Below are 24338 nucleotides of genomic sequence, written 5' to 3'. Positions count from 1 at the left end.
CGGGGAATTATAGACTGGTAAGCCTGACATCGGTAGTGGGGAAAATGCTAGAGTCCATTATAAAAGATGTAATAGCAGATCACTTGGAAAACAGTGACAGGATCGGACAAAGTTAACATGGATTTACAAAAGGTAAATCATGCTTGACTGGAATTTTTTGAGGATGTAACTGGTAGAATAGATAAGGGAGAACCAGTGGATGTGGTGTATTTGGACTTTCAGAAGGCTTTCGATAAGGTCCCGCATAAGAGATTAGCATGCAAAGTTAAAGCACATGGGAGTGGGGGTAAGGTACTGACTTGGATAGAGAACTGGTTGGCAGACAGGAAGCAAAGAGTTGGAATAAACGGGTCTTTTTCCGAGTGGCAGGCAGTGACTAGTGGGGTACCGCAGGGATCGGTCCTTGGACCCCAGTTATTCACAATATATATTAATGATCTAGACGAGGGAAGTAGATGTAATATCTCCAAGTTTGCAGATGGCACAAAGCTGGGTGGATGTGTGTGCTGTGAGGTGGATGCAGCGAAATTCCAGTATGATTTGGATAGGTTGGGTGATTGGGCAAATGCAGTATAATGTGGATAAATGCGAGGTTATCCACTTTGGTGGCAAAAACAGTGATATACCTATCAATTCGTCCAATAAAAAGCGACGAGTTAGGAACGTAACTAAAGGTTTTTATTGACTAAATAACAGAGCCCACCCTCGTGGGTGATCGGGTCCAACAAGGAGGAATACCAGCCAGTCGACTACCTTTATACCTGGGCAGGTAGGTGGAGCCATGGGCGGAGTCGGAGGTGGTCAGCCCAGGTATAACAGCGCGACAAGAGGCGACCTCGTATCGTGATACAACAGTGATAACGGTGATAACAATACAACAGTGATAACTATAGTGTAACGATAAAAGTGGTTTACCACATTCACCCCTTGTTTAGATTTGAGTCCGGCGGGGTGAAGTGTACTACCAGTTCTGGTATGTCAGTCTGTCCGGAGGCCTCGTAAGCCTCTCCGATCGTCGCAGCGGCGGTGCTGCATTATCCAGTGTTAGTGCTGGTGTCTGCGTGGTCGGCGAAGGCTCGTGGGGTTCCGGCATGCCGTCTACCTGGGCTGGAATTGGGGGGGTGGTGGGGGGGGTAAAGGTGGTGTCTCCGGAGTGCCTGAGGGTGCGAGGTCTCGTAAGGAGACAGTGTCCTCCCGCCCGTCTGGGTAAGCCACGTAGGCGTACTGGGGGTTGGCGTGCAGGAGGTTCACCCTCTCGACCAGGGGGTCTGTTTTATGGGCCCTCACGTGCTTTCGCAGCAAGACGGGCCCCGGAGAGGTCAGCCAGGTTGGTAGAGTGGTTCCCGTAGTCGACTTCCTGGGGAAAACAAACATTCGTTCATGGGGGGTGGCGTTAACGGCAGTGCAAAGTAGTGACCGGATGGAGTGCAGCGCTGTCGGGAGGACTTCCTGCCAGCGGGAGGTTGGGAGGCCCTTAGACTTTAAGGCTAAGAGGACGGCCTTCCATACCGTCGCGTTCTCTCTTTCCACCTGGCCGTTCCCTCGGGGGTTGTAGCTGGTGGTCCTACTTGCTGCAATACCTCTCGCTAGTAGGAACTGACGGAGTTCCTCGCTCATGAAAGAGGAGCCCCGGTCACTATGTATATAGTTTGGGAACCCGAACAAGGCGAAGAGGTCGTTCAGGCATTTAATGACCGTGGTACTGGTCATGTCTGGGCAGGGGAAGGCAAAGGGGAAACGGGAGTACTCATCAACAATGTTGAGGAAGTACACATTACGGTCAGAGGACGGGAGGGGCCCCTTAAAGTCGATGCTCAGGCGCTCGAAGGGGCGGGTGGCCTTGATCAGGCTTGCTCTGTCCGGCCTAAAGAAGTGCGGTTTGCACTCGGCACAGGTCTGGCAGTTCCTGGTTATGGTCCTGACCTCCTCGATGGAGTAGGGCAGGTTGCGGGCCTTAATGAAGTGGTAAAGTCTGGTGACCCCGGGGTGGCAGAGGTCGTTGTGGAGGGTCTGAAGTCTATCACTTTGCGCGCTGGCGCATGTAATTCGTGACAGAGCATCGGGGGGTTCGTTCAGCTTACCTGGCCGGTACAAGATATCATAATCGTAGGTGGAGAGCTCGATTCTCCACCTCAAGATCTTGTTATTCTTGATTTTGCCCCTCAGCTTGTTATTAAACATAAAAGCGACCGAACGTTGGTCGGTAAGGAGGGTAAATCGTTTGCCTGCCAGGTAGTGCCTCCAGCGTCGTACCGCCTCCACAATCGCCTGGGCCTCCTTCTCGACCGACGAGTGTCGGATCTCAGGGCCCTGTAGGGTCCTTGAGAAGAAGGCCACCGGTCTCCCCTCCTGGTTAAGGGTGGCGGCTAGGGCGAAGTCGGATGCATCGCTCTCGACTTGGAAGGGGATGGACTCATCCACTGCGTGCATAGTGGCCTTGGCAATGTCTCCCTTAATGAGGGAGAAGGCTGCGCACGCTTCCTCCGTAAGGGGGAAGGATGTGGACTTCATGAGGGGTCTGGCTTTGTCCGCATAATTGGGCACCCATTGGGCATAGTAGGCGAAGAGCCCCAGGGTTCTCTTAAGTGCCTTAGGGCAGTGGGGGAGGGGTAGCTCCATGAGGGGGCGCATTCTTTCGGGGTCGGGGCCGATGAGTCCGTTCTCTACTGCACAGCCAAGGATGGCAAGGCGCGAGGTGTTAAACACACATTTCTCCTTATTGTAGGTGAGGTTCAGCCGTTGGGCTGTACGGAGGAATTTCTCCAGATTCACGTCGTGGTCCTGCCGGTCGCGGCCGCAGATGGTGACGTTATCTAGGTAGGGGAATGTGGCCTGCAGTCCGTTCTGGTCAACCATCCGGTCCATCTCCCTTTGGAAGACCGAGACCCCGTTGGTGACACCGAAGGGGACCCTAAGGAAGTGGTATAGGCGCCCATTCGCCTCGAAGGCGGTGTACTGGCGGTCCTCGGGGTGGATAGGGAGTTGGTGGTAGGCCGACTTAAGGTCGATGGTCGAGAATACGCGGTATTGTGCAATCTGATTGACCATGTCAGATATGCGGGGAAGGGGGTATGCGTCCAGCTGGGTGTATCTGTTTATGGTCTGGCTGTAGTCGATGACCAGGCGATTTTTATCGCCGGTCTTAACGACCACGACCTGGGCACGCCAGGGGCTGTTGCTCCCCTCGATGATGCCCTCCTTCAGGAGACGCTGCACCTCAGAGCTAATGAAAGCTCTGTCCCCAGCGCTGTACCGCCTGCTCTTGGTAGCGACGGGTTTGCAGTCGGGGGTGAGGTTAGCGAACAGGGAAGGTGGCGGCACCTTGAGGGTGGATAGGCTGCAGGTGTTACGCGGTGGGCGGTTTAACCTTCGCTGGTTGTCGACTGTGAGTGGGGGGAGGGGTCCACCGTATGCTAGGGTTACACTTTGGAGGTGGGATTGGAAGTCCAGCCCTAGTAGGACGGCAGCGCAGAGCTGGGGGAGGACGAGGAGTTTAAAGTTTTTATACTCTGTACCCTTAACCGACAAGGTCACAGCACAGTAGCCGCTAATGTCCGTGGCGTGGGACCTCGATGCCATCGAGATTCGGTTGCGCGTTGGCAGGACAGGGAGGGAGTAGTGGCTCACCGTGTCTGGGTGGATGAAGCTCTCCGTGCTTCCGCTGTCGAACAGGCAGGTCGTGGCGTGGCCGTTTACTTTGATGTCCATCATCGACTTGGACAGGTGGTGTGGGCGGGCTTGATCCAGAGTGACGGAGGCTAGTGTGTAGGTAAGCGAGTCGTTGTCGTCTGCGGGCGAGGCGGTCGTCGGGTCCGGGGGCCCGGTGGCAGTCGGGCGTGGTGGGTAAAATGGCGTCTCCCACGAGGTAGGACAAAATGGCGGAGAAGATGGCTGCCCCCATAACTCACATGAGGCACTATTGGGGTCGGTTGCCTTGATCAAAGATGGCCGCCCCCATGACTCACGTGTGGGGATACTGGCCTCAGTTGCCGTGAAAGAAGATGGCCGCCCCCACAGTTCGCATGAGGCACTGCTGGCCTCTGAAGATCCGCTCCTGCAGGCCTTAGAGAAGTGGCCTTTCTTCCTGCAGGTTGAGCAGGTAGAGTTCCTGGCTGGGCAGCGCGACCTCGGGTGCTTCTCCTGGCCGCAAAAGAAGCAGCCGGCGGCCCGATCGCGGGTGCCCGATGTCGGAGCCGGTACCGGGGGTGGCGGGCCCGGTCGGGTCCGGGACGCCGACGCTGAGGTAGGTCCCGGGGGCGGCGCTGCGAAGGGTATTGCGGTAGGGGTCGGGCCCGAGTCCCAGGGTCGCGAGCAGTACCTGGAAAACGCCTCCTGGTCCTGATGGGCCACCTCCAGGGAGAGAGCGAGGGCTTCAGCTTTGTCCAGGTCGAGGTCTTTAGCTTCAAGCAGTCTTTGCCGTGAGTAGTCGGACCGTAGGCCTTTCACAAAGGCATCGCGGATATTATCTTCCGTATTTTCAACAGCCGTCACCGCTTTAAAGTCACAGTTCCTGCCGAGTGCTCTTAGCGCCCGTAAAAATTCAGCTACAGACTCTCCTGGCTGTTGCGGGCGGGATCTTAGGAGGTGCCTGGTGTACATGTAATTTACCGGGCTGCGGTACTGCTGTTTCAGTAGGTTGATAGCGGCCTCGTATGTAGTCGTATCCTGGATGAGTGCGTATACTCTCGGGCTCGCTTGGGCGTTCAGAAGTCTTAGTTTGGATCTCTGCGGGGCGCCGGATTCTTCCAGGTAGGATTCGAAGCAGTCCAGCCAGTGTTTGAAGTTGAGGGCTGAGTTTGCTGCCTGTGGGTTTAGATCCAGGTACGGTGGTTTGAGGGCTTGCAGCCAAGCCGGCTGGTGTGGCTGGTGTAGCCCGGTGTCTGAAAGCTGCTGTGGCTGTGCTTCTGGGAGGGCTCCTGGCTGGTCAGTAGTAGACATCTTTAAAATTTAGTCAATAAAATTGATATACCTATCAATTCGTCCAATAAAAAGCGACGAGTTAGGAACGTAACTAAAGGTTTTTATTGACTAAATAACAGAGCCCACCCTCGTGGGTGATCGGGTCCAACAAGGAGGAATACCAGCCAGTCGACTACCTTTATACCTGGGCAGGTAGGTGGAGCCATGGGCGGAGTCGGAGGTGGTCAGCCCAGGTATAACAGCGCGACAAGAGGCGACCTCGTATCGTGATACAACAGTGATAACGGTGATAACAATACAACAGTGATAACTATAGTGTAACGATAAAAGTGGTTTACCACAAACAGGAAGGCGGATTATTATCTGAACGGCAATAGATTGGGAAAAGGGGAAGTGCAACGAGACCTGGGTGTCCTTGTGCACCAGTCGCTGAAGGTAAGCATGCAGGTGCAGCAGGCGGTTAAGAAGGCAAATGGTATGGTGGCCTTTGATGTAAGCCCCCAAAGTGCGGACCAAGTGATATACAAGGTCGACGTCACCGGCTTGTTGTAAGAAAGACAGACCCAGTAATTGAAGTCAAAAACGGTTTATTCAGGCCTGGGGAGATATTGCTCTTGTGTCCCCAAACAAGGCTACCACTCCACCGAACCTCTTAAGATTCACACAGTTATACACATTTTGCAAGACCTCCTACTTCAGAAATCCAATCGATTTAAAAGTCTATACATTAATCACTAACTAGGTGTGTCTAACTCATACAAAATAACCTATAGCATAAGTTTCACTTTTCACTGAAGGGGCATGTAGACCCTCTGATTTCTTGGAAATGAGTCATCCAGGTCATGTGATTTCTGGGAAACGAGTCATTCCTCTCCTGGCCACTACTAAGTTTCATTTTTCCAGAAAAGGGTTATGTCAGTGTCTCTTTGTAAGTTTCATCTCTCTAAACTGGTATGGTCATTTCTGCAATTAAACATACGAATAATTAGTACATTTCATCTTTAAACATTGTGGCCGTAATTGCGTTCTACTAAACGTGCCCTGTTACGCTCAATTTTAATATCTTACTTCAGCCTTCATAGCGAGAAGATTTGAGTACAGGAGCAAGGATGTCTTGCTGCAGTTGTACAGGGCCTTGGTGAGACCACATCTTGAGTATTGTGTGCAGTTTTGGTCGCCTTATCTGAGGAAGGATGTTCTTGCCATGGAGGGAGTGCAGCGAAGATTCACTAGACTGATACCTGGGATGGCAGGAATGACGTATGAAGAGAGATTGGGTCGATTGGGCTTGTATTCGCTAGAGTTTAGAAGAATGAGAGGGGATCTCATTGAAACTTATAAAATTCTAACAGGACCAGACAGACTAGATGCAGGAAGGATGTTCCCGATGGCAGGGGAATCCAGAACCAGGGGTCACAGTCTAAGGATAAGGGGAAAACCATTTAGGACAGAGATGAGGAATTTCTTCACCCAGAGAGTGGTGAACCTGTGGAATTCTCTACCACACAAGGCAGCTGAGGCCAGTTCATTAAATATATTCAAGAAGGAGTTAGATATATTTCTTAAGGCTAAAGGGATCAAGGGATATGGGGAGAAAGCAGGGACAGGGTACTGAATTTGGATGATCAGCCATGATCTCATTAAATGGCGGAGCAGGCTCGAGGGGCCGAATGGCCTGCTCCTAGCTTCTATGTTTCTATGGTGTTTGTGGGAGCTTGCTATGCACAAATTGGCTGCTGCATTTCCTACTTTGTTGGTTATAAAGTGCATTGGGACATCCTGAGATCGCGAAAGGTGCTATATAAATGCAAGATTTTTTCTTTTTGCCAATTTGCCCCTCTGCCTCTCCTGAAGCCGTCGACTCTCGATGTTTCAGTGAGCACTGTTCGGTACCTCGCCTGATTGTGAACCGAGGCACTGAGTATCGGAAGAATGCTTAACCAGGGACGGGGAGGGGGGATAATCATGTCCAAGTCTGATTCTGTCCTTAACTGACATTTACATGCATGCCTATTCCAGCAGGGTCATTGGACATCAATCAGGTGCCCTGACCTAGTGGATATTTCCCCTCAGCCCAGGGGCGCACTAAGGCTAATTGCAGTACGCTCGGCTGCCACTCTGGTGCTGAGATGAACTAACTCAAAATATAAGTGAAATGCGAGTCTATTTAGCCTCTGAACACAATGTATGTGCCCTTAATGTAAGCCAGTTCCACAATTTTGCTTACTGCACTGTATTTTTCTGACCCCAAAGTTGCTTAATAATATAGATAAAATACTATAGTGCAGTACATCTATTGCAGACTGTCTGGCATGCAAGTCTTAAGTGATGGTAGATTTACTACAGGTAAGATCTAACCACCACCACTTTGCAGGAATGATGGATATGGGTGAAGAAGGATATTTGGTCCTTCAGAGCGCTTCCAATCAGAACAGTCCTACTGCCCATCACAGAAACCAGCTGGTTCTTAAATCATTCCAGGGTTTTTGCTTCCACTACTCTAGTCAGTTCAATGCATTTATCTCTCTCTTTATGAAGAATTTCCTGCTATCAGAGCCAATACACCCTTTAATTTTTTTTCCTGCATGGGCCCATTAAATTTGCTGCACAGCCGTGCATTGGCTGTATCTCTTGCAGCAGCAGCTGGTGAGTGGCCTGCGTGGGTCCTCTCGATTGGTGGAACATTGTTCAGCGCTAACTTTGCCTTTCGCTAGTTGGAATCTGTGTCCCCTTGTCCTCGTGTCACTGATTAATTTAAGTAGGGTTCTGGATTTGCCTTTTCTATATCTTTTGCATTCCTGTATACCTCTGTAATGTCACTGTGCTTCAGCATATATTAAATCACTATAATGGTTCTTGCTGTGTTGAGCTTTGGCAGTGAGATGACTTTGTTATGCATATTATGCTGGGCTCCCAGACACTGCATTAAAATGAGTTTACTGGATTTTTCTCATTCAAACTTGGCACGTTGATACAAGACCGTTTTGGAAGCTCGAGAGGTTATGATTTTTCTGCGTATAGTCCAGCTGATGCAATTTACAATTGTGAATTGGTAGCGCTACAGGAGGAAGGTAATTGTGAAGTCGTCTCACCTAGCAACAGCTCAAATTTTACAATGCAAATCCACTGGAATCTGCCACACAGCTCTGCAGTAAAAACGGATCCGATTCATATGCAGCTGCTGTGAATCAGGATGCCTTTCGGGGCAGTGCATAATTAACATCATTTTCACAAATGTAATTTGTTTATGTCTAACTTCCAAAAGAATATGTACAGTTTGAAGTCAGTTCAACAGTGCGTGTGTATATATACTGTAGGTAGTTGCATAAATGGTGCAGTGCAGTTACTTTCCTTTTGCTACAGCCAACAAGAATGATGAAAATGATAAATGACTTTAGTGCACTTTAAAGCTCCAAACCCTATAAAGCTTATATGGTGCAGCATTTAGTATTCCTCGGTCAAATCCCTAAAAAAAACTCCTGTTTTAACATCTACAAAGCTAATTTAGAGTTGAGTACAATACTAAAGGAAAAGCCATTACTTTTTTGGGGGGGGTTCTTTATCCTTTTTTTTTTACTCTGGATATTTTTGGCTACTTGAACCTACTCTTCTAGGCAAGTCCCAGCTCCCAGTGTCGAGGAAGATGTCTTCACTTGCCCAGATATCTCTAAGTGTGTCCAGGGAACAAATAGAGAGCCACCTTCCTTTTCCTTCAGCTACTGATTTTATCATGTGCCCTCACATCATCATCATGAAGACAGTAGAATAGCATTAAAATAACTAGACTTTGATTTGGGCTTTAATTGGCAAGCAAATTTATTAAACCGTAAAAGAGCAAGTGAATAGCAGCAGTTAAATTTTTTTTTAAAAGCTGCTAATCAAAAATAGATTTGAATGAATCATGCGCAATGTTGGTATTCGAATTGAATTTCTCATCCCCCGGGCACTTACCTGATGACAACCACTGATTCAACAATTGTATCAACATGAGAGAACATTTTTCGATATAGAATCATAGAATAGTACAGCACAGAAGGAGGCCATTTTGCCCATCGACTCTGCGTCACTATATCATGACAAAATTCAAGATTTAGGTTGGTATAGGTATCCAACAGAAATGTTTCATTTCTGTCGCAGCCATCTCTTGACACTCATTCTCTAATCTCGCCAAAAAAAATGACACCATGGCCACGGTATCATACCCCAGCAGGGTCGATGCCATTTTTGTAGTGACTGGAAATTAGAAGCTGGAGATCAAGCAACTTGGCTGCGACACAGTTAATATGAAATTCTACTACTGTGGTATGAATTGGTTTCCTGATAATACGAAGCTTTTCAAATATGATGCACTTACTGATCGAATTGCTTTTATTCTGATCAGTTTGAATTGAAGTCCAAAGATCCCACTATTCGAAGAAGAGCAGTGTGTTCTCCCTGTGTCCAGGCCAACTTTCCTCCATCAACCAGAACCACCAAAACAGATGAACCGGTCATCCATCCCATTGTTGATTGTGGGATCGTGTGTGCAAAAACGGTTGCCGCATTTGTCTATGTAACAGTCATTGCACTTCAAAAGTAATTCATTGTGTGTGAAGTGATGCATACATACGTACACCCTTTCTTTACTATTGGGGTGTCATTTTTTTAAGAAAATTAAACGCCATTAGAACATCTTGTATAAAAATTGCAACATGCCCTTTAATATATCTTTGATAGAAAGAACTTGCATTTATATAGCGCCTTTCATCAGGATGTCCCAATTAAGTACTTTTGAATCGTAGTCACTGTTGTAATGTAGGAAACGCAGCAGCCAATTTGTGCACAGCAAGCTGCCACAAACAGTAATGAGATAATTGACCAGATAATCTGTTTTCATGATATTGGTTGAGGAATAAATGTTGGTCAGGACAAAGGGAGCACTTTTCTGCTCATCTTTCAATTGTGCTATAGGATCTTTTACATCCACCCAAGAGGGCAGACAGGGCCTCTGTTTAATGTCTCTTCCGTAAGGCAGAACCTCCGACAATGCAGCACTCCCTCAATACTGCACTGAAGTACTGGTTTGCAGTGTTATTTGTCATGTGTTATGTAATGCAACCCTTAATGTTTAACAGCTACAGTATTGATTATTCTTTGCTTCTGAATATAAATGATTCCTTTTGTTCAGAAAAGCAGTCTTTATAATAAAGTTGAATATTTTGCTCGTTAGGTGAAATTACATTTAAGTGAAGTGCTGATGAAAATCTATTAATCCAAGCCTGCAGTTTTTTCCATTTTGCCCAGTCACCATGTCACTAGGATTTGAGTACAGTGCCATTACTTGAGAAGGTGTAGGGCGGAGAACAGGTTTTTAACATCGTGCGCTGATGATGATCTGGAAAGCACTGAAAGGGGGATGGAAGCAGATTCAATAGTAACTTTCAAAAGGAAATTGGATATATACTTGAAAAGGAAAAATTTACACGGCTCTGGGGGAAGAGATGGGGAGTGGGACTAATTGGATAGTTTTTTCAAAGAGCCGGCACAGGTACATTGGGCCAGTTGGCCGCCTCCTGTGCTGTAAGATTCTATGATTTGCATTCCAAATATGGGTTGTGTCCGGGGAGAGGTGCATGATACAAAGGTGATGCCTGATGGTGTGTCTCTCATGGATCAACTGGAGATGATAAATTAATAGTACTCCAGTGTATTGACTTGTGATGTTTTTTTGAAAAGTGTTTTGGTGCAAAGACCAACAATATTGGTAATAACGCTGCAGGAAAGGATGAAAGGATTCTGCGGTGAGGTCAACAGGAAATCCAACTACTGTGAATTTTTATTATTGCACTTTGTCATTTTTATTTGGCAGAAAAAGCAGCGAGGAGATGCTGAAGGAAAGGCAGAGGGTGAATCATCTATTGAACATGATGGAACCTAGTCTGCTTCAGTTCTACATATCACGCCAGTGGCTGAACAAATTCAAGACTTTTGCTGAGCCAGGCCCTATTAGCAACAATGAGTTCCTTTGTGTTCATGGAGGTAAGGCGGTACTTGAGATATATTGTAGACATCCCAACTGTTAACCCCTGACGCATGAGTTACTAACGGGTCCTGATTTCGATCCCCGTTTTGTGCGGTGTTAACGGATCTCAGCTGAGTGGCAGTCGGAACTTCCGTTAAAATTTACTTCTGCATTCCTGGGCTAAGAGGAGGGAATATCCACCAGGGTTTCTGTTCCTGAGCCCTATGCAGTGAGCTTTTTGAATTGAAATGTGAATGTCGGATGACATTAGGCTTGGCTGTGCAAGGTACCAGAGGGTGGCCACTGCCTGTGGAACTTTACCCAGCAAAAGAATCAACATCTTCAGGAGGAGAGAAGAAAAACACCATCAAAATAAATTCTTGCTATTAACAGCATTGCATATTTTCTGTTAAAGAATAGAAACAGGCTATTGTACTTACTTAAAATCTGTTGCATCTCTAACCTTTTCCAGTTCTGACAAACGGTCATCGACCTGAAAGGTTAACTCTCTTTCTCTCTCCACACATGCTGCCTGACCTACTGAGTATTTCCAGCATTTTCTGTTTTTATTTTGGATTTCCAGCATCCACAGTATTTTACTTTTGTATTTGTGTTTAATTGATTGCCATTTCTCTTCCAGGAATGCCCACCTTGAAGTTCTGCTCTTCTCTCCAGCGGGATTTCCGTTTGTCTCTTACTTTGTTCATCTTCTTTGCTTTCTGTTTCCCTTCTCGTGTTTGGTCAGGTATTTACCAAAACTCGCTTTCACAGCCACATCTCTCCTCGGCAACTGTCTCCGGCTCCGACTTATTCCACGTGGATTCCAACTGGAATTCCACCCTTCATGTTTTAGATCTACCCATGATTACAGATACCTGCAGGCTATTCAGGTTCCTCAAACCACTGCTCTCGCAGCATCCTGAGATCTACATCATGTGCCACCCTCTCAATCTTTCTCTTCAGCAGCACCAACTCGCTCTATCTCGAAGCTGTCCTGGTCTGCCGTTCCATTTCATCCTTCACCTCATCCGGCGCTTCAACAAAAAACATCTTTTTATTCTTTTCAGGTGTCAAGGATCATGAGCTTCACCAACTCTTGGATACCAACGCCCCTCCGGAACCTTCCTTTTCACTTTCCTCCGACCCCATCCCTCCTTCCAATCTCACGCCTTGCCGTGTTTTCACTATCCCTCTGACCCCGAACGATCAGTCCTCGGCTTTATCCCCTTACGCCCCCACCTCAATAAATGTTGAGCTTAGTGCAACGCTGAGCTCTTCTTCCTTTGCCTCAGCACCCACTTCTTTGGCCAGGAGTCTCTCTCCCCCTTCCCCTGCACAGTGGGCCCTTTCTCCCATCTTCAGAATTCTCATTCCACCTCGACCCCTCCCTCTGGCCTCTTACCCTCTCTAGATCTTTTCATTGGGAACTGCCGGCCTGACATCGGCCATCTCAATTTCTCTGCTCCCCTCACTCACTCCAGCCTACCGCCCTCTGAACTTGCAGCACTCCATTCTCTCCAATCCAGCCCTAACCTCGTCATTAAACCTGCTGACAAGGGTGACTCTGTTTGACGAACCAACCTCTACCTTCCGGAGGCTGAACGCCAACTCTCTGACACCTCCTATTTCCCCCGGACCACGATCAAGCCATTGTTTCCAAGACTGCCACTGACCTCATCTCCTCTGGCGATCTTCCCTCCGGCCTCCAACCTCATAGTCCTCCTACCCCAACAGCCTGCTTCTACCTCGTTCCCAAGATCCACAAACAGAACTGCCCTGGTAGATCCATTGTTTCAGCCTGTTCTTGCCCCACAGAACGGATTTCTTCCTATCTCGACTCTTTTTTCACCTTGTTTAGTCTCTTCCAACCTACATCCTCGACTCTTCCGACGCCCTCTGCCAATAACCGTTTCCAGTTTTCTGGTGCTAACCGTCTCCTTGTCACCGTAATGTCCAATCCCTCTACACCTCCATCCCCCCACCAAGACGGCCTGAGGGCTCTAATGGCTTCTTCTTTGAACAGAGGCCCAACCAGTCCCCATCCACCACCACCCTCCGCCTGGCTGAACTTGTTCTCACATTGAACAGCTTCTCCTTTGACTCCACTCACTTGCTCCAAATTAAAGGTGTTGCTGTGGGTCCTAGCTATGCCTGTCTTTTCATGGGATAAATGGAACATTCTTTGCTCCAGTCCTATTCGGGTCCCCTCCCTCACCTCTTTTTCCAGTACAGGAAACTTCGCGATATCCGGCACCGACGGGACCGAGCTGCTGCCGATCTATCAAAACTTCCGGATAGACCAGCGCTAATGTTGAAGGATACGGAGGTTTTCATCTCCGTATCTGACAACGAACACTGTTGCTTAGCAACAGCTTGTAAACACTCGGCCCGTACCTTGGAAGCGTCTCTGAAGCTGTTGCTAAGCTACAGAGACGCTTTCCAGAGCCTGACTGTTTATAAAAAAAAAAAATTAAAAAAAACGCTAGGGAAAGAAAAAAAACCTAACCAAAACGGCTGCTGATTTCTGCCGTTAGATCGAGGTTTCCGAACATACAACCTCCGGATAAACCAAAGTTTCCTGTACATTGATGACTGTATCGGTGCCGTTTCCTGCTCTCGCCCCGAACTGGAAAACTTCTTCAACTTTGCTTCCAGTTTCCACCCTTCCCTCAACTTCACATGGTCCCATCTCTGACTCTTCCCTTCCCTGCCTCGACTTCTGTCTCTATTTCTGGGAATAGGCTATTGACCAAAATCCACTATAAGCCCACTGACTCCCACACCTACCTTGACTACACTTCTTGTAAGGACTCTATTCCATTCTCCCAGTTTCTCCATCTCTGCCGCATCAGCTCCTTTTTCTTCAGCTGAGAATTCCCCATCACCGTGGTTGACGGGGCCCTCGACTGTGTCCGTTCCATTTCCTGCACTTCTGGTTTCACCCCCTCCCTCCCTCCCAGGACCAAGATAGGGTTCTTTTTGTCCTCATCTTCCACTCCACCAGCCTCCACATTCAACGGATCATCCTCTGCCATTTCCAGCGTGATCCCACCACCAAACACATCTTCCCCATCCCTCCCCTTTCAGCATTCCGATGGGACCGTTTCCTCCACGACACCCTGGAACACTCCTCTATCACACCCACTCCCCTTCCCACGGCGCTTTCCTGTGCAAGCGCAGGAAATGCAATACCTGCCCTTTTACCTCCACCCTTCCCACTGTCCAGGCCCCAGACACTCCTTCCAGGTGAAACAGCGATTTACTTGTGCTACTTTCAATCTAGTATACTGTGTTCGCTGCTCACAATGCGGTGGTCTCTACATTGAGGAGACCAAACGCAGATTGGGTGACCACTTTGTGGAACACCTCTGTTCAGTCCGCAAGCGTGACCCCAAGCTTCTGGTCGCCTGTCGTTTTAATTCCCTGCCCCACTCCCACTCTGATCTCTCTGACCTCGGCCTAGACTGTTCCAATGAAGCTCAAAGCAAGCTTGAGGAACAGCACCTCATCTTTCTAGTAGGCACTTTACAGCCTTCTGGACTCAACATGAGTTCAACAAATTCAGATCATGACCTCTGCCCCCATTTTTTCGGACAGCAGCTGTTGCTGATGGTTCTGATTCACATTTACACCTCCTCTAGACTCAACTTTTTTGATTCTTTACTTGTCCCATTACCATCTCCTTTCACCTTGCACCATCATCCCGTTTGTCATTTAATCTCTCCTGCCTTCCGCCCTATCACAGACCTTCCCTTTTGTTCTTTCCTCCCCATCTCCCTTTTCCTGCCTCTCTACTTGCTTAAAACCTGTTGCATCTCTAACCTTTTCTAGTTCTGACGAAAGGTCATCGACCTGAAACGTTAACTCTGTTTCTCTCTCCACAGATGCTGCCTGTGCGGCTGAGTATTTCCAGCATTTTCTGTTTTTATTATAGAAACAGGCCATATGGCTAGTCAACATATATGGTTAATTGGGGGAGAAGTGTTCTATTCACTGAAACGTGTCTGTTACAGGTGTCCCCCCTCAGAAGGCCAGTTACATAGATGACCTGATAGTGATGTTGCCTCAGAATGTGTGGGACTATCTGTACAGCAGGTGAGTAATGTGGCACCTTTTCCATCAAAGGTCATATTCACCTCTCCTCCTATGGGAGGTGACTGTTCAGGGTTAATTTTTCACTGAGTAACTGCTCATGTTCAATAGCGCCTTTACAGATTGTCAACTCCGACTTCTTATTTGCAAGGCCGTTGGTTTTCACATGATAAACATACTTGTGAAAGGCAAACCTAATATAGATGGAATCATGACATTCGATCCCTGAAAGATAGTTATGCAATACCATCATGTAAACAAACTCAAAATCCCAGAACTGCTGAAGTGGAATTTGATGCACTAACCAGTGGTCCCTTTCTATATTATGTGCAAGCCCATTGATTTTCCATTTTCACAGATGATATGCCCAAAATTCTGGTTTAAAATTCTTTTTTAAAATCTAAAAGGCTGGGTGATCTTATACTTGAGCCACAAGATAAGTCTGTCATTTTACTTCAGTCAGCATTGTCTCACTGTTGTTGCAGTCAAAAGATTTTTGGAGTCTTCCCTGTAAATTGTTGCTCCATTTTGTTTGTATTTTTGGTGTGGCCTTCACTGGAGATGCTGGATGGAATGTTCAGTGTCCAGATTCCTTCAGCAGCAGAGCACCATTATATATTTTTTATTTTGTGTTTAAGTCATTGCTTGTTTCAAGTTCCTCGCGTTCTGTCGTGGGACTGTGCTGGCAGCTGATGGGCATCAATGGATCTTTTGTTTCTGTGTTGTGATACAGGAAACTTTGTGCTATCCGGCACCGACGGGACCGACCTGTTGCCGTCCCATCAAAACTGCCGGACAAACCAGCACTAATGTTGAAACATACGGAGATTTTGAGCTCCGTATCTGGCAACAAACCCTGTTGCTTAGCAACAGCTTCTAAACAGTCAGGCCGTACCTTGCAAGCGTCTCTGTAGCTTAGCAACAGCTTCAGCGAGACCTTGCAGAGCCTGACTGGTGAAAAAAAAAAAAGCAACGAAAAGAAAAAAAACCTAACGAAACGGCTCCTGATTTTTGCCGGTGGCTCGAGCATTCCGGACAGTTAACCTCCGGATAAACCAAAGTTTCCTGTACCACTCTTCTGGTAAGTCAATGATCTTGATGCCTTTTGGTTCAGACCCTGGCGTGGCCCCACCCAAAATGTGTGCATCAATATTTTTTACTAAGCGGTAGCCTCAGAGGTTTATAATAGTCACACCACTGGGGCAAAATGTACTGACCAAGTCAGTTGAGTTTGTTGCACCCTAAGTCCGGCCCAAATATTTTCCCTCCCTACACCTCTCTGCCTCCACCTCTTATCTCTTTCTTAAGACCCTCCTTCTGGTCACCCCTCCTAATATTTTCTCTCTTGGCTCGGTGTCAATTTTTGTCAGATTGCGCTCCTGTGAAATGCCTTGGGATGTGTTCTTCTGTTAAATGCGCTCCATAAATACAAGTTGTACTGCTTCGTTGATGGTCTTTCTCAACAACAAAAGACATTTGTTGACCTGTATTGGGGACAGTGATTTAACTTTATGCAGCACAAGCAAGACTTAATCCATTATGTAAAGTCCGCGCCTCAATAATACACGGACTTCGGTAGAACAGTTTAACAGGTACTTTACTGAACAAGAGGCAGCTTGAAACTGAAACTACAGAAGCCTGCTAGGGCCTTTTATACAGGGGTGGTCACTGCCGGTACTGCAGCCTAAGACCAGTTATTCCCTTAAAGGTACATACACAACAATTCCTCCCCTTTTAGATAAACAGTACATAACATTCATTTAACAACTAAATAATAACTAATTACAATTACAATTTTCTCAGTAATATATACATCAACTGAAATAGTCATTTATAAGTTCAGTCTTTGAGGAGGCTTCCTGATCCGGACTGGATAGCGCCTTTTTCGAGTATCCTGTTCTGGCGGTGGAGTCAATTCTGGCTCATTGTCATTGGTTGGTTCGTCAGCTTCCAATACCCCTGCTTCTGAGGTAGACGCAATCTGTACTTCGGGCTCATTACCAGGTGCACATGCTTGTGGTACAGGTTTGGCTTGTTCCTGTGACTCTAGAATCTGGTCAGCATGGCATCTCACTATGCCCTCTCCAACGTCCACTGTGTACATTAGTGGTCCCTGCTGTGTGCATATCGTGCCTGGCTGCCATTTTTCTGTTCGGTAGTCGCGGGCCAAGACTGGTTGCCCTATCTTGAAGCTCCTGGTTGGCTTTTCATTTATGTGCTGGAACTGCTTATCCTCAACATCTCGTCTTATGTTTGGTTTGAGCAAATCCAAGCGACATCTTAGTCTCCGGTTGAAAAACAGTATGGCTGGAGTTTGGTTGGTTACTGCATGTGTCGCATTCCGGTAAGCAAACAGGAAGCTATCCACCTTGTGTTGCAGTGGTATGTCGTCATTATACATTGCCTTTATGGCCTTTTTAAAGGTCTGAACAAACCTCTCAGCCAATCCATTTGTGGCTGGATGATATGGGGCAGATGTGTAATGTTTCACCCCATTATTCTTCAGGAACCTCCGGAAATCCTCAGACACAAACTGTGGGCCATTGTCGGAACAGATCTGTTCTGGCAACCCATTCCTGGCGAAGATGGTCCTTAGGACTGCAATAGTTTTCTCCGTGGTGGTGGAGGACATTTTAATGACCTCTGGCCATTTCGAATGGGCGTCCACAGCGATTAGAAACATTGAGTCCATAAATGGACCAGCGAAATCAATGTGTACCCGTTGCCATGGAGATGAGGGCCACTCCCATTGATGTAGCGGGGCCTGTGGTGGAGCGTTTTGGACCTTCTGGCATCCTGTGCATCTCTTGGTCATATCCTCGATTTCTTTATCGATTCCCGGCCACCACACAAACGAGGGAGAGGACTGTCTAACTGTGTTGGGAACAGTGTTCCCTCTAATTTTTTTAATACTGATTGGGCCACGAACTCCTTTGAGCGCGACCTTTTTGTCCGTGGGCAAATTTGACGACTACAACTTTTAGAACTACAGCAGCCACTTAAAAGCATATATACAGTAATGCCGTATTGCCACCCCACCATCTCAAATCATGAGACAATCATGCAAGGTTCTATATTAAAGTTTACCATAACTTCTCTGCTTTTGAATTCTATTCCTCCAGAAATGAACCCCAGTGCTTTATTTGTACTTTTGTGGCTTTTTTTAACTTGTGTTGCTACTTTTAATGATTTGTGAATCTAGACCCCTTGATCCCTTTGCACCTCTACTCAATTTAGACTCCGATTTTCCAAGGAGTAGGTGGCCTCCTTATTCCTCCTACCAAAATACAACACCTCACTTATCTATATTGAAATTCATTTGTCATTTATATGGCTATTCTGCAAGATTATTTACAGTAGAATTAATTAAAAGCTTTTACAAACATGTACAAACTCTTTTTTAATTACTTGTCAGAAATAACTGGGATACAGTATAAAAGAACTGCATAATAATGCATTAACACTTTAGAAACATCACTCGGTTACACGGTTGTGTGTAGACAAACAGTCCAAAAGCCCAAGGTGAGTTAAAAGAGGCATATCTATTCATATAATTTGTATTAATTTTAAAGTTTTCACCGTATAGCCCATTCCTCTTGTCACTATAGCAATGGCCCCACAAGCAGCAGCTTTCCTATGGCGCCGACGTGCTGGGCATCCACATAAGTAATTAGAATATTATTCACAATGCAACCAGACACCCAATAAATATAAAGTGCTTTAGTTCACAGTATTAAAAAAAAAAAAAAAAAATTGAACAAAAACAGGAATTTTCAACTTCAGTCACTTCCATTAATAAACGTTGACTTCTTGAACCAGCACACCCCCCATGTAATATGTCAGAAATGCAACACGTATTCAGAAAGCATTTATTCAGAAAGCACTTATTCACAAGTACAGAAAAACACATACACAATTTGTATTCCCAAATTAAAAACAAAAAGCAGGAAAAGCTATGATTTAACAGAAATAAATATTCAGCTTTCTTCCTGGACAGAAGAACCAATCAGACTGACTTGGAAATGTTTTCTAGTATGGTGACGCAAAGATGTTAATTTACGAATTTCACTTCTAATGTTTTGCTCTCATACATTCTCCATAATATTAATCCCTGCTCTTAAGAGTAAGGAAGTCTTACTATGATTGTACAGGGCTTTGGTGAGACCACACCTGGAGTACTGTGCACAGTTTTGGTCTCCTTATCTAAGGAAGGATATACTTGCCTCGGAGGCAGTGCAACAAAGGTTCACTAGATTGATTCCTGGGGTGAGAGGGCTGTCCTATGAGGAGAGATTGTGTAGAATGGGCCGATACTCTCATGAGTTTAGAAGAATGAGAGGTGATCTCATTGAAACATACAAGATTCTGAAGGGGATTGACAGGGTAGATGCTGAGAGGTTGTTTCCCCTGGCTGAAGTGTCTAGAACTAGGGGGCATAGTCTCAGGATAAGGGGTAGGCCATTTAGTACTGAGACGAAGAGGAATTTCTTCACTCGGGGGCCTGTGAATCTTTGGCATTCTCTACCCCAGAAGGCTGTGGATGCTCAGTCGTTGAGTATATTCAAGGCCGCGATGGATAGATTTTTGGATTCTATGGGGATCAGGCGGGAAAATGGAGTTGAGATTGAAGATCAGCCATGATCTTATTAAATGATGGAGCAGGCTCGAGGGGCCGTCTGGCCTCCTACTCCTAATTCTTATGTTCTTAAGCAAAGTGTTTCAGCCTTTGCATGTTAAAATTGGGGACCAAAGTGAATGACCCAAAAACTGGTGTCAAATCAAACAGTTGATCCAAAAGTATTTGAGCCATAAACAAAGGGTAGCAGTTATATTTAGAGTAAGTACTGCAGAATCATTGACCTCACTGGCACAACAGGTTTTTTTTTTAAAGGGCCAATTGCGTCCCTTATAAAGGGGGACTGATGTTCTGGTAATGCTTGCATTTTTGGCTCACACCGTTACCTGGATCCTCTGGCTAATGGCTTGTTTGGCTGGTTAATGCAGGCATACTGGCTGTTTTGCATAAACCATGCTGAGAATGAGGAAATTCCTGACACGGGCAATTTTGGGGGCAGATGGAGGTTCTGTCTCAAACAAGTCCCCACAGAAACTACCAACAGGCCGAGACCTGTTGGATCCACGTCCTGGTACAATTTCTGTCCTCTGCAAAGGACCTCCTGGGGATTTCCCAGTGTGGCCAATAGCCCTGCAGATTAGTAAAATAATGTTTCTTGAACTTAGCACTATGCCTGTTCCTGGCCAGGATTGTGTGCTGACCAGCACTCGGGTTGCTGAGGTACTCACTGATCTGACTTTCTTTGACTGTCTAACAACCCCCTCGGGCTGTACTCGCGCTCCCACGCCGCTGACTGGAGGCGGCAGCTGGACGGTAACCGCCCCTCACTGGCAGCCATCTGATTGACGGGTTAGTCCAGCCAATGACGTGCTTTGGGAGAGTCCCACCTTCTTTTCGCACTGATTGGCCAGGGAACCCTGGTTGAGAGCCTGCAAACACACGTCAGTGGCTGGACACGCCTGTCAATCTCAGCGTAAGCACGAGGAACAGCACCTCATCTTCCGATTAGGCACTTTACAGCCTTCCGGGCTCAACATCGAGTTCAACAAATTCAGATCATACCCTCGGCCCCTATCATACTTTTATATATTTTTTATCCTCACTTTTGGTTTGTGCCTTTTCCCTCTCTCTCTCCCACATGGCAGCTGCCTCTCACTCTGCCAGCGCATTTCACACTTCATCTAGAGCCATTGTTTGTCTCTTTACTTGTCCTATTACCATCTCGTCTCGCCTTGAATATCTCTTAATGTCTCTTCACCTCTCCCAGTCCTTCCCTTTTGTTCTTTCATCCCCTCCCCCATTTCCCAGCCCCCATAACTTGCTTCTTAATCTGTTTCGTTTCCTGTTTTTTTCTCAGTCCTGACGAAGGGTCTTCGACCTGAAACGTTGACTCTCTTTCTCTCTCCATGGATTTTCCTGGCCTGCTGAGTTTTTCCAGCGTTTTCTGTTATTGTCAATCACGCTAGCCTGCCAATGAGGGGCGATTACCGCGCAGCTGCCTGCCTCGAGTCAGCGTCCCCGGCGCGAAGCTTCGGTCAGTGTGCCGCGCAAGTGTGTGGCCCGTTTGTTTAACTGCGCGGCCCAATCAAGAGTGCTGTGTGCGCGTGCAGCTTAGGGGGAACAGTGGTTAGGATGGGCCCAATCTTGTGACTTCTCGTTAGAAATTCTGGCACCTGAACTTAACGTAGTCACATCCCCAGGAGGTCAAATATGGATTTCACTCTGCGTTTTTAGAGCCTTTTTATTATATCGCACATAACAGAAAAGATCTGTGTAACTCCTGAACAATTATCTGTTTTGTTCAATTACTTCTAGCTAATCCAGCTGCTAGTAAAGGTAGTGGAGTATCTTAGTCAGTTTACTCACAACACTGAACGGTGACATGCAAACCCAGGTAAAAATATGCTTCATCAAAATCCTATTGGCAGCCATGTATAAATGTGCATATGTAATTTTTCTTTGAGTTCCACTCCAGAGTCTTGAGAACATAATCTAGGCTGACACTATGCACTGAGATGTCCTCTCGGGTGGATGTAAAAGATCCCAAATCATTACTCCGTGTCTCGGCCAATATTTATCCCTCAACCATCATAATTAAAATAGATTAACTGGTCATTTATCTCTCTGCTGTTTGTGGGAGCTTGCTGTGCGCAAATTAACTGCCGCATTTCCTACATTACAACAGTGACTGCTTCAAAATTACTTCATTGGCTGTAACGCGCTTTCGGACATCCTGAGGTCATGAAAGCTTCTATGTAACTGCAAGTTCTTTCATCTTTCTTTCTTGATTTGACATGCAACAATGTAAGTTCTACAAAGACTAGAACTTCTGTTCTGCTCTCATGTCAGGTATGGAGGAGGACCAGCTGTCAATCATCTCTACACCTGCCAAACCTGTCAGATCGAGATTGAAAAGCTTGAAAAGAGAAGGAAGATGGAACTGGAAATGTTCATACGGGTAGGGAAACAAAAATGCCTTGTTAAAAATCTTAGGTTCTGTTTGCATTTCAACATGGACTGAAATGTGTGTGTGTCCTACCCAAACTTGAAATCTAGAGTTTTCAGGGTGTATAGTTTGGGGATTTTAGTGTTTTAGTTGAGTATTCGGTTGCACTAAAAGGTTTTCCATTTTAATCAGGAAAAAAATCGGAACGAAATCAGGTAAAATCTTTGCACAATTTCTGATGGTTAGTTTAGCCATTTCAGCCTGTGCAGTATTAAGCCTTCTGCTATGGTAGTGCAAGGTAGTGGGGCGAACAAGACCAGGGACTAAGATCTAAAAATTTTGTGTGGGAAAAGTTGCCTCCTCCAAGAAAGTAGCACTGGGATGTCATAGAATCATAGAATGGCACTTTAGACAATAAACACTGATATCAAACTTTTCGAACAGTGGTGTGGTGGGAGATAGCTATCGGGTTTTATCAATTTACCCTGAAAAATCAAAATAGAATCATCCAGCGCTGAAGGAAGCCATTCAACCCATCGTGCCTGTGCCAGCATTTTGAAAGAGCAGAGCCTGGGAATGGGTTAATAAATTGGCTGAAAATTGGGGTGGGGACAAGTGTTAAGTGTTATGTCTCGGCATTGGAACCCATATGGTTTCTAATTTACATGAACTGCCTTGGATGCAGCAACTCGGTCCAAATTGGTCAAATGTATAGACGATACCAAACCATGCTGACTGACCTGAGTATTTCCAGCACTTAGTTCTTATTTCAGATTTCCAGCCGTTGCAATTTTCTTGCCTCACTCGGCAAGTTCCAACTATATTGCCTTTTGTACTGAGCATCTGGCGTTAATTGGTTTCTGTTTTGTTAGGTTTTGTGAGCGTGTCTCATTGCCTTGTGCACTAAGCACACACGACTAAAGGTTCACAGCGTGTATATCAGCTTAACACCTTTAGTTAAACTTAGCAAAAACAAATTAAGCACCTTAATTTCAGTAAAATTGCCTTGTCCCCTCCTGTTGTTCATTTGTGTTGGGAGGGAAAAGAGGCAAGAATATCACCTGCATTAAAGTCTCCGGCACTTTTTAAACATGTTTTCAATCCCCGTCGTGAACCAGCTAATGGCATGTCTGCGCTCAACTGCATCACAGCATTTTGACCCATTCTTTAATGATTAATAGGAAAAAATGAAGCTAGTGTGCGCAGTAACAAGGATAATCTTTCAGCAGTATAACCCATTTGTAAATATGAACTCACTCACTTCATTAAGACGTTCTTTCCAGCTCTCTCGCCCTCACCTTGCATATAATCGGCTCAAATAACTTTTAGGTTAAAGAAATCACTTCAAAGGGTTATTTCTGTCGTTCATTGAAAGTGAAAGACTGGTGTTAATTTTTGAGTTAATGTTTCTAATATTTTAATATGTTTTAATTCTCTTAATTCCATTTGAAATAATGCTCAAGTGAGCTCCCTTGATAATCTGGTGTGGCTAATCTGTGCAGACCTGAAGGTTCCGTCTTTGATTTCCAGTGACCGACTTGCTAGTGTGACTCTGCTTCCTTTTAACTGTATAGCTTATCCTCATGAAGTTGCAATTAACAGCGATACATGGGTGGTTCTAAGAAAATTCAAGGGACAGGTCCTTTTAGTAGTGGAAAAATCAGCCCCCTGATGTTGGAGGAGAGGGTCAAACTGTAATCCAACACTGAATGGAGGGATTTGCATACGATGGCAGGGTCCTTGAAATAGCTTTGTGGGGTCCATAGGGGTTGTGCGAGGATGGAGGTGGTGAGCTTAAATAAAGGAGACTATGAAGGTATGAGAGTAGAATTGACTAAAGTGGACTGGGAAAACAGATTGAAGTGTAAGACGGTACAAGAGCAGTGGTGTACATTCAAGGAGATATTTCACATCTTTCAAGAAAAATATATTCCACTGAGGAAAAAGGGGAGTAAAAGAAAAGTCAGCCATCCGTGGCTTAGTAAAGTAATAAAGGATAGCATCTGACTGAAAACAAGGGCATATAAAATAGCCAAATCTAGTGGGAGGATAGAAGATTGGGAAGCATTTAAAAGCCAGCAAAGAATAACTAAAAGATTAATTAAGAAAGGGAAGATAGATTATGAAAGTAAACTAGCAAAAAATATTAAAACAGATAGCAAGCGTTTCTACAGCTATATAAAAAGAAAAAGGGTGGCTAAAGTGAACGTTGGTCCCTTAGAGGATGAGACCGGGAAACTAGTGGTGGGGAACATGGAGATGGCAAAGACGCTGAATAAATATTCTGTATCAGTCTTTACAGT

General features: G+C 46.0%; 1 protein-coding gene across 6 annotated transcripts in view; it reads left to right on the top strand.

Moving 5' to 3' along the window:
* The window catches only part of usp33 (ubiquitin specific peptidase 33), an 83593-nt gene that overhangs the window by 46366 nt on the left and 12889 nt on the right, over positions 1-24338 (top strand). For 3 of the 6 annotated variants that reach the window (XM_085983460.1, XM_085983458.1, XM_085983459.1), the window contains exons 20-22: positions 10769-10938; positions 14935-15016; positions 21939-22047. In XM_085983460.1, coding sequence (XP_085839586.1) covers positions 10769-10938; positions 14935-15016; positions 21939-22047 — 361 coding nt within the window. Of the gene's footprint in view, positions 1-10768; positions 10939-14934; positions 15017-15746; positions 16095-21404; positions 21484-21938; positions 22051-24338 lie in introns of those variants that run through there. The other 3 variants (XR_015077741.1, XR_015077740.1, XM_085983461.1) reach the window with 3 other exon arrangements.

The sequence above is a fragment of the Somniosus microcephalus genome, chromosome 3, assembly GCF_052327205.1.
Source record: "Somniosus microcephalus isolate GS21.2 chromosome 3, FLI_Smic_1.0, whole genome shotgun sequence".
In the NCBI taxonomy this organism is placed as follows: Eukaryota; Metazoa; Chordata; class Chondrichthyes; order Squaliformes; family Somniosidae; genus Somniosus; species Somniosus microcephalus.
This window is presented reverse-complemented; position numbering and strand designations above follow the sequence as displayed.